At 60.9% G+C, this 10,525-nt stretch overlaps 1 protein-coding gene across 1 annotated transcript; it reads right to left on the reverse strand.

The window, feature by feature from the left end:
* Window positions 1–2,652: 2,652 nt before the first annotated feature.
* On the reverse strand, window positions 2,653–8,430 carry GPR37L1 (G protein-coupled receptor 37 like 1). The gene is made up of 2 exons (XM_009281915.2): window positions 7,723–8,430; window positions 2,653–3,462 (listed from the first exon to the last, which is right to left on the reverse strand). The coding sequence occupies exons 1-2, from the start codon at window positions 8,413–8,415 to the stop codon at window positions 2,653–2,655; spliced, it is 1,503 nt and encodes a 500-aa protein (XP_009280190.2). The 5' UTR covers window positions 8,416–8,430.
* Window positions 8,431–10,525: the final 2,095 nt, after the last annotated feature.

Below are 10,525 nucleotides of genomic sequence, written 5' to 3' on the forward strand. Positions count from 1 at the left end.
GAGGGTGGTGGTGGCCCAGGGGTGGGGGGCTGCAGGGCCCCTCTCGCTGCCCCTTCCCCTGCTTGGCTCTGGGGTGGTGAGGCTGGGGGTTTCTCTTCTGTTCTCGTTTTTGCAGAATTACACAAAGAGGTTTCCTTTTTTTTTTTTTAATTTAATGAATTGTAAAGTGTTGTCACCCCCCACCCCCTTTTGTTTTTTTTAAGAGATATTTTGGCTCAGATTTGACCTCTGTTGGGAAATGATTCTTGTAACTGTACAATTTTTCTGCCTCCTAATAATAATAAATTAACAATTTTGCGTTGGGGGTGTGGTTGCAGTCATGTTGCTTCCTCGCCGTTGCTGCCACCCCTCCCTCCTCGGTGCTGTGCCCGCACCTTGGATCATAGGGCGGGGGTCCCTGTTCCTTAGGCAGCACTGGACACCGGCGTGGTCATGCTCACCCAAGAGGTGCTAGAGCTAACTCTGATGGCTCTGGATGCCTCATTTTCTTGGCCTGGGTGTGAAAATGAGCTTGGAGACCTCTGGCTGTTGCCATCACTGCTGCTGGACCTTCCTCTGCCCCCACGTTGTGTCCCAGGACTGCCGCAGGGCCCTGCTTCGATGCTGGGTTCGGAGGAGGGTTGCTGCAGGGCTCCTGCTCCCTCTCCCTGCCCCCTTGCCCGCACCAGCCCCCTCCTGGGGGCTGTGGCCATTGCTGGCGGGGGCACTGCTGCCTCCTGTCCTCTGGGGGCTGGCCCCCTGCATTGACCCCCCAGGGTTGTGCTTCATGCCTTACGGCAGCCTGCCTGGGCACTGGGGCTGGGACCAGGGCTGGGGTTCAGCCCAGCCCATGGGGTGCTCTGCCTGCTATGGGGCCATGCGTTGCCTGCAGCCCATGATGACGGTGCTGCCTGCAGTGGTGCTGCCTGCACCTTCCCTGCCCCCCGCCCGGCTCTCCTCCTCCCCACGCATCCAGCTCTGTGGGGCTGCAGTAACAAGCCCGGCTTTGTTCGCCCTTGGCCCGGGCTCAGGACGGAGCGGCATGGACCAAGCGCATGAGAGCTGCCCCCACTCCCTTCTTCCCACCACCTCCGAACCCCCACAGGGACCCCGCTCGTCCACGGGGATGCGAGGGGGTGAGGGCACGGTGGGCAGCCTGGGCTCTGCTCCCCCCCCTTCGATCCCCACACCAGGATGAGACCCCTCTTCTCCCCAGCTGCTCCCAAACTGTGGGGCCCAGCACTGGCGGGGGGGGTGGGGGGGGGGGGGGGGGGGGGGAGGAGAGGAAAGGAAAAACCCGGTTTTGTGCTCTTGGAAGAAGACTGGGGCTTTTGTTTCCCTGGAAACGGGGCTGCGAAAGCAAAGCCCGGTGGGTGTCGATGCCGCACAAAGCCCGCAGTGAGCCCCTCACATTCACCCGGCCGTAGCAACCGTCTCCCTCGCCCCGGCATTTCGCGGGCTGGGGCGGGCGCCAGAGGCAGGACAAGGAGCTTTAACAGCTCCAGTGGACGGGGCCGGCGTGGCCAGCCTGTCCTCAGCCCAATCCCACCGCCCGGGCTGCTCCCCGAAGCCCCCCGGGTGCAGGAGCCTTGGGCAGGTGGTGGATGTGGGGCTTGGAAACCTTGATGCTCTCAAACTATCATTCTGGGACAATTGTGTCCCTGCGATGGGCAGGTGGATGAAGGCCAGGAGCCCTGCACAGGTCTATTTGGATGAGACGCGCTCACCCCCTTGGCTCCCCAAGGGGTGCTGGGGGTGGTGGTCCTGCATGCCCCCCCCCACCCCCAGCACTGCACGGCAGCACCTTGGTCCTGCATTGTGCAGGTGAGGAACCGGCTAACTTGCAGACCACAGAGCACCTCAGTCCAGTGCTGGGCTGGCTGGGCTTTACTGGGACCAGTTTGAGTCCTACAAACCACCCCAAGCCCGCTGCTTTGGAGGGGACCCTCCCAGGGGCTGGTCTGGCACCAGCTCGCTCAGCATCACCCCAGAGGGAGCGGGGCAGAGGGGCCTTTCCCCATCGCCCTTAGGTGCTGCCTTACCTGGCACAGCTGCTTTCCTGCCCTCGTGCCCCCCCCCAGCTACTCCTGCCCACCCCAGAGCCCCCAGGTTTTAGGGAAGAGCCATCCAAGCCCCAAGCGCTGGCTCCCCGGGGCTCTGCTCGGCGGTGCCGGACGGCTGCATGTGCGATGTGCTCTAGGTTACTGGTTTATTGAGCTCTTACAGGGCACTGCTTGGATCTGGTGGGATATAGTCACTGGGACCTTCTCCTACTGTGGAGGGGGCTGGCAGGAGGGGATGGGACAGGACGAGGGCAGTTTGTTTGCTGTGTCCTCTGCAAGCCACCATGGAAACCCTCCATAGTTTCAGATGGGACCTTTCTGGCACAACTCCATCACCAGAGCAGCAACCCCTCTGAGCCTGGCCAGGCAGCCAGGACGGGAGGGCGCTGATGTCCTTGCTGGTCTTTGGGCAGAGGCAAGAAGGCCGCCAATGTAGCCACGGGGGCTGGGGTTTCAAGCCCCACTTGCCCAACGTGGGGTTTGAACCCCACGGTGCAGCCCCCTGAGCTGTCTCTTCTGCTTGTTCCACGTCCAGACACGGGCACTAATGGCAAAACGTTTGGTCTTGGGAGGAGGTGGTGGATTGATCTCTACAGCTCCCTGGTGGCACTTAGCAAGGCGTGCCGAGGGCCAGGAGAGGTGGAGGGGATTCCCGGGGCTTGTCGAAGAAGATGGAGGAGGACATCTCCGTTTTGAGCTTGCTGTCGGCGCTGCCCTCGCTGGAGGTGTCAGGGCTGCAGCCCTCGCAGCAGCAGCAGCAGCAGTCCATGAAGGCCTGGCCCAGGGGTCTGCAGAGGCACAGGAGCAGGATGGGCGTCACCGAGCACTTGAAGAATAGGAAGAACTGGTTGATGAGGTTGAGCAGGTCCAAGGTCTGCTTGGACATGTCGGGGGACATGTAGGCTACCACGATGTTGCAAACGTTCTCAGGGGTGGTGCAGAGCCCATAGATGATGGTCAGTCCGATGATGGTGCAGTTCAAGTGACTCTCGCACTGGCTGTGCTTGGTCCCTCGGCACTCAGTCTTCTTCTCGGTGCTGCTGATCCTCCGGGTCACCAGCTGGCAGCTCACGGTGAAGAGGATGGGCAAGCAGAAGTAGCAGCCAAAGTACCACCACATCCGAGCGTTTTGGTAGGTGAGCACCAGCGAGTAGACGGACTCGGGCAGGTTGGACGAGGGCTTCATGGTGCAATACTCTGTCACCACGCCGGACACGGGCGATGTGTCCTGCGCCAGCTGCCAGAGCAGGATCTCCGGCACCGACAGCGTCATGGAGCCCACCCAGATGACAGCCAGCTTGGCGATGATGGACTGGCACTGCTCAATGGGCCGGGCACTGGCCTGGGGGCTGGTGGCCGCGTGGAACCTGTCGATGCCCAGGGCGCAGAGGCTGAAGGTGGTGACTCCCAGCGATGACACCTGGCGAGAAGGGAGGCAGAACGAGTGGGCCTTGCTGCAGGGACATCATAGGGCGCTTGGCTTTACCAGGCTGGTGGCAAACCCCCAACTACCCAAAACCACAGCCCAAGACCCTTCCTCCAAGGTTTTAGAGGGGTCACAGCCTGTGGCTGCATCCCAGGGTTGGAGACACTTTTCTGTGACTCCTGGATAAAATCCTGGCAGTGGATAAAAATGTCCCTTGACCCATTTGTCCCTGCCCAGCTCCCTTTTCCGCAGAAGGGAGAGGCTTTGCTGGGTGTCTGTCTGTCCAGCCAGCCAGGGTGGGAATAGCAGGATTGTCCCTCAGGCTCTTCCTCTATTCTGGATGGCTCTTGGAGACAAAAAGCAGGGACCATCACACCCACCAGCACCCTCCCAGGGTCCCCAAGGCCCCCCAGCTGCCCCAGGCTGGCTTGTCCCTGCCCTGCTCTGCAGCGCTGCCGCCTGCTTCCTGGACAGGACAAACGAGCTGAAGGCACCGTTGTCACAAATCAGCTTGGGGCAATTTCCGCTGCATTGAGAACGGCAGGAAAAACATCCCGTTTGCCAAAGGGAAGAGGTCAAAGGAGGCAGAGGAATCACGGTGGCTCTGGGAGGGCTGGCAAGGCACTGAGGGTCACAGTCAGCATTCACGGTCTCAGCCCCAGAGCTGCAGCTTTGCTCGGAGCCAAGTCCCGCAGCCCTCGGCCAGGAAAATGGCAGAGTCACGTGCTGGTGCTCCCCAGCCCCGTAGCTGTTCCTGGCCTCACGAAGCCATCAAATGTCATCCTGTACTGAAGGACCTTCCCAGCACTCAGGAAACCTCCCAGGGCTCTGCATGATGCCTGGGCAGCAGCCCTAAACAGGTCTGGCACTGCCCCTCCCGCCCCCCCCAGCCTTTTCCAGTGGTCCTGGGTTGGCCCCTTCAGTGTTGCAGAGCACAGGAGCTCGTGACAGCGCTGATGCCAAGCACCCAGCATCCCTGTTCAGTTATGCACAGCAGCATCCCCCCAGAAACAACATCAGGGCCCTAGCCCAGCATCACCATCCTGCACCCAGCCCCACCGCCCGACAATGCTGCTCATATCCCAGCTCTTCTGCCCAATGCCCAGAGCCACCCTGACCATCCAGCACCGTTGCTCTGCCCCACAACCAGCACCCAGTGCACTTGCCCAGCTCCCCGGCTGGCACCTGCAGCCCTCCCAGCGCTGCTGTCCTGCTGCCTCGCCTCTCCCCCTACACCTATCCACAGGCTCTTCTGTCTCTCCTGGTCCCCTTGGTGTCCCCTAGCATGTAATTCAGACATGGCAAAGCATCCTTCCCCAGTGCCATGGCAGGGATGCAGCTTGGTGCCACTGGTCACCCCAGGCACATCCCTGCACACCGCCTGTCACCAGGAGCCCATGTAGTCAGCTCTGCTCCAAAAACCTGGCTTTGTGCCCCCTCCCAGAGCATCTGAGTAGCCACAAAACGGAGGACAGAAGATTTGCTCCTTAGAGAGTTCATCCAGCAGCCTGAAATGCTTGCACAGTCCCATACAGAAAGGCTGGACATTAACTGCTGGGCTGCAGACTGATTCCCCTCTCATGGCTGACTCTTTGCTGGGGATTTAGCTCTGGCCTGGCCGTGCCCTCCCACCAGGCTGAAGGGTCCCTGCTGCTGGGTCCCAGGTGAACAGAGAAGCCCTAAAGCCCCTTTCTGCCCTTGCTCTGGGGCCCAGAGGCAAGAGAGCAGGGCAGGACTGGCAGCTGGGGTGGCGGAGCGGGAGTAGCCTCCTGGGTGGACCACACCAGGACCATGCCTCCCCAGGGCTGTGCCATGCCCATCCTTCAGCAGCCCCAACATCCCATCGTCCTTCCTGCCTCCTTTGGGTCCCGAGCTGTCCCAGGGGCACCCTGCTGCTGCTGAATCACTGCACCTGGAGGTGCCACTCCCAGGGATCCCCCACAGGGACATGGCCAGGGAGCCCATGGGAAGCTCAGAGACAGGCCATGGCAGACCCTCCTCAGGAAGGGGTCTGGTTTGGGGACATCACCCTTTCCTCCCCATCCTCAGCCGGGGCACTGAGCCTGCCTGCCTGGGCAAACGCAGGTCTGTATTCCTGCCCCTCTTCAAGTCCTCCTTCTGCCTGGCTGCGACATCAGGGGCCTGCGGTGGAGGATAGGGATGGGGCAAACAGTTCATTTAGTAAGAGGCTGGGGTGGGAGACCTCCAGAAATGAGCAGCTCCTGCTTGCTGAGCACGGGAGAGTGCAGAGAGGCGGGGGATGCCCATCTCCTCTAGCGAACACCACTTCATCGTGCTGGGCTGTAACTTGCAGGTTTAGGGCTGTGCCTGGCAGGGTACCCAGGGTGCAGGTCCATCACCCCAGGCCTGCACCCAAAGGACCCAGTGGCATCACTGGGGTCCCCTCATGGGGCTGCTGAGCACGGGAGAGTGCAGAGAGGCGGGGGATGCCCATCTCCTCTAGCGAACACCACTTCATCGTGCTGGGCTGTAACTTGCAGGTTTAGGGCTGTGCCTGGCAGGGTACCCAGGGTGCAGGTCCATCACCCCAGGCCTGCGCCCAAAGGACCCAGTGGCATCACTGGATGTGCACAGCCAAGCTGTCTGTGAACATCCAGGGACCCCCGTGCCTCTGCAGACCCTGCGCAAAGGCACTGACACCTGGGAGCTGACTGTCACGGTGCTAGTGGGGGACAGAGCAGCAGGACAGAGTGGGACCACTGGTGGCAACGGCGGCTTCAGACCTGCTCACCTCACAGCCCTGGCAGTGGGGCCTGTGCCAGCCCATCCAGGCCCATGTCTACCCCCCAGCCCATGCTGGAGTCAACCCAACCTGCAGCTGCTGTCGGGTGAAGCAGGAGAGGATAGACCAGCCACCCAGGGAGCAGGATGCAGCCAAGTCCTGCACCCGAGAACCCTGCAGGTCCCAGCAGAAGCTGGACAGGGAGGGGGATGTTGGGGAGGGGATTGTGATGGGACATGTCAATGCCTTGGGGCCATTTCTTTGCCTGTAATGACTGAGCTCCCTACAGCCACAAGCTTTCCCCATCTGAGTGCCGAGGCCTGCTCGCTGTCCCCTCCAGCTGTTATTTCTCTGAGCAGGCTTAAGTCCCAGTGATGGGCACAGACAGGTCTGGCAATGGCAGATGGCCAGGTCCCAACTCAGCATGATGACAGCCCTGGGAGGGGCAGGGCTGGCCTGGGCATGGGTGCTGAGGGGTGTCAGTGGTCCCACACAACCTGATCAGGTTTGGGGAGAGTGAGGGCAGCAGTCCCCAGGTGCTCAAGCACAAGACATGCCCTCAGCTTGCGGCTGGTTTTCATATGTTGTGTCAGGGGCACTGACCATGGGAGTAGGCGCTTGGTGGGACGGGCAGGTTTTGAACCCCATCTGGCCTGACCAAGCCTGAGAGGGTCTTCAGGGACCTGACACTGTCTCTGATCCCTTCCAACCTTGTGTTTGCACCCTTCTTCGATAAACAGGGCTTTGGAGCCCCAGACAACACGCACAGGGGGGCTGGGTCTGTCTGTCGTACATGGGCATGGAGGGGAGCAGCCTGATCCCAGCCATCCCTGGAGGATGGGAGATGCCCCACAGCGTGGGTTTGTTTTCAATGCAAGAGCAGAACCATGCCAAACCATGCCATCTATCTCAGGCGTTTTTACTCATTCTGCCTTCCCCTGTCACCACAGTCCCTGCAGCCTTCTCAGTGAGTCCCCAGCTTACCCTGAACGTGGCCAATCCATTACGTGTGAGGCTTGAGGACAAGCAAAGATCTCGGGTTCTCAAACATAATCCCTGGGCTCTCCCACCCCAGTGCTGCTCAGCGCTGCCCCACCTGCAGCCCCATGCCCTGGGGCCGTCCTCAGCAGCCCACCATGGCCAGTGCTGGGCCTTCATTGTGGGGCTGAGCCCACAGGCTGGGGGGTGTTGGGCTGGGACAGGGACAGACAGATGGAGGGACCCCACGGACAGAAGTCCCCATGCTGGCTGGACAAAGGAGGGTTTCATGGGCTTTTCCCAGCCCTGGCAGAGTTGTGGCTGGCTGCAGAGCCTGAGGAATGGCTCAGGGCAGAGGCAAAGGGAAGGTCAATATTGGACCTTCCCTCGGCTCCTTGCTGTGCCCCATGATGGGGGTCTCTGGGGCACACAGCCCTTGCGCCAGGCCACGGGCAGCATGGACTGCCTCCAAAACAGGAGAGCAGAGAGGAGATGAGTCCTTGAGCCCTCTAGGGCCCTGTGCAGCCCCTTACCTCCATGAAGGGTACGATGCGACAGGACATGTCCCCCAGCAGCCTCTTCTTGGTGATCTCATTGAAGATGACCACAGGCAGGCAGAAGAAGAGGATGAGGAAGTCCCAGAAAGCCAGGCTGGCCAGGATGGAGTTCCAGGCACTCTTCATGTAGTAGTTGTGCCACACGATGCACATCATGGAGAGGTTTCCGATGATGCCCACTGCGAAGACGATGAGGGACAGGAACATCACGGCATAGGCGCTGTAGGAGTTCTCCGTCACTGGGTACAAGGGGTTCTGGATTTGCAACCGTTTGTCAGACACGGTGGTGAGGTTGGCTCGGGGCGCTGCTCCCTCCCCGTCCGTGGGGAGCCCTTGTTGCTGCTCAGATGGGTCCGTGCTGGATGGCAGCAGGGCCTTGGTTGGGTGCAGGCTGGCCGAGTTGAGGGGCCGTGGGAACTCCACCCGCACCCCCGGCACGTACTGCTGTACCGACTTGGAGTCCTCCTCCGTCCCCCGGCGCAGCCTCTCCTTCATCACCTGGACCTCTGGACTGTCCCAGGAAATCGTTGGCAGAGTCCTACCTCCATCTGCACCCTGTGCATGGTGGGTGCTGCCTTCCCCAGGCTGCCCAGCCCTACCTTGCATCGCCGCAGCCCCCAGCGCCAGCAGCATCAGCAGCAGGAGGACAAGTGACGGCGGAGAAGGCATGGTCCCCTCCGCACCCTTTGGAGAAAGCGTGTGGCGGGAAACAGAGCAGCCCCGAGCGCAGGGACCCCGGGGCTGCGGGCAGCGAGGGAGCGGTCCGGAGGAGCAGCTGGTCTGTCCAGCTCCGGCCGCTGCTCTGGGCTTTCTGGAGAGCTCTGGGCAGAATAAAAGCCGCGCTGGGGAGCGGCAGAGCCAGGCCCTCTGCTGGTCACCCACCCGCTCCCTGAGAGGCTGCCAAGCTCTGCAGAGATGTGCCAGCGCCCAGGCTGGGCAGCTCGGCATCCCTCAACATCCCCGCAACATCTCCCCAGCATCCCCCCAGAACAAGCCAGACGAAGGACGCCCACGGCTTGGCACTGGGGATGGGCTGCTGAGCTCAGCTCTTCCCACTCGAGATCTCGCACCCCCTGCCCCTGAGCAGGCGGCACTAAGGATGCCCGAGATCTGGCACTGGGCACTGCGTGGCACGTCCCCTGCACACTCAGCCTGGACTCAGGACTCCCTCAAACAGCCAGACCACCTCCCTGGGGCTGGAGGAGTGACGGGGCTGCCCTCGCGAAAGGAAGGACTGGCTGGCCTCAGGCAATGCTCCTTGTCACATCAGGGTGTCAGATCTGGCCTAGTTCACCCAGTTTGTTGCTGCTTTTCCTAGTGACTTTCCCCCTGGGACAGGGGTTTGACCAGAACTGAGGTCCCTGATCCCCTGTACCTATGACTTCTCCCCATACTCGTCATCTCTCCCCGACACCCATCATCTTTCCCCATTTCCATCGCCTCCCCCCATACCCACCACCTCTCCTCTGTCCTAGTCTCCTGTTCCCCTACCTGTTATCTCTCCCTGCACTGTCACCTCTTCCCCATGACTGTGGGACAGGAGGGACCAGGGTCCCCTCTGGGGACATGCCCTGTGGCACGTAGCCAGCCCATGAGGATGCACGCCAGGCTTGAAGCAGCAGGGCTACCCCAGACCTGGGGGGCTCAAGGAGTCTGTCCCTCTCCTGCATGGGGCAGTGGCAGGGATGCCTCACCCCATTGCAGCCATCAAACACCAGCTTCCCCCTAGCTGGGACCCTACTGCCATCTCTGTCTGGCACCGTGCCCGCTCTTCCCCGAGCCAGGAGCACCGAGGGGGATGTGGGCCTCTTGCTGCGTCACTGGGAGCTGGGAGAGCCAATGCCACTGGAGCCAGAGCAGGGAAACTGAGTCCCAGAGCTTGGAGGCTGCCCCTTCCAGGTGAGTGCATGACCACAGCTAGCAGGACATTTGCTGACATGGGTTTCAGCAGTGTGATGCTCTGGGTCTGCTCAAAACCACTTTGTACTCAGCTGCCCCTTGGTGCTTGGTCACCGCAGCTGGGCTGGCAGAGGCTGCTGTTGCCCCACATCCCTCCAGGGTGAGGCAGGAGGAGTCTCTGCTCCCAAATCATTTGCCTCAGCCAAGTGCAAGCCCTTCATCCCTCCTGCACTGGAGCTGTTCCTCCATTGTGTGTGTCAGTGCTGTTCAGCAAAGGTCACAGAAATCGGAGGCACACCAGCAGCCTGGTGTTTTTGCTTGAAGTCCCAGCCTCCTGCCAGCAGTGCTTTGCCCAGGGCCCTGCAGGCAGGAGCTGGCAGCTGTGCCTGGCTGCTCCCCTTTCTCACACTGCTTCTCCCGCAGCCAGGTGCTGCTCTTTGACTCTCGATAATGCTGTGATTTTTGAGCATCATTTGGATATTTCCAAAGGGGAAAGGAAGATTTCAGCTCTTGCTGGGTTCTGCAGGAGCAGACAGTGGCAATGCCTGAGGTCTGTCCTAGGTGCAGAGGGACCGATGCCTCGAAGTGATCACCGGCCCGATGCTAGTGGAGCCCACTTACTGTGGAGGAAGAATGGCCTGAGCTCAGTGACAGCCCCGAGAATCATGCAGGACTGCTGTGGGCTGCCAATTGCTTCAGGTGCTCTGGCTGCAAGGACACAAGGGAATCTGTGAAAGATCAGGGGACCAACCCCAGGGTTCCTGACTGCTCTGGCCTTGGCCCACCATCCCATACCTAAAATGAGCCAAGCGTTCTCCTTAGTGGATTACAAATCCCCAAAAGAGCTGAGCTATGATAGAGGAAAGCGGAAAGCTAGACA

Source organism: Aptenodytes forsteri, unplaced genomic scaffold, assembly GCF_000699145.1.
Source record: "Aptenodytes forsteri isolate BGI_AS27 unplaced genomic scaffold, ASM69914v1 Scaffold213, whole genome shotgun sequence".
In the NCBI taxonomy this organism is placed as follows: domain Eukaryota; kingdom Metazoa; phylum Chordata; class Aves; order Sphenisciformes; family Spheniscidae; genus Aptenodytes; species Aptenodytes forsteri.

Excerpts from the sequence above, each read along its gene's own strand:
- GPR37L1 (XM_009281915.2), bottom strand. The coding sequence starts at position 8,415 with ATGCCTTCTCCGCCGTCACTTGTCCTCCTGCTGCTGATGCTGCTGGCG. Across the intron at positions 3,463-7,722 it reads GCATCGTACCCTTCATGGAG|GTGTCATCGCTGGGAGTCAC; the intron begins GTAAGGGGCTGC and ends CCTTCTCGCCAG.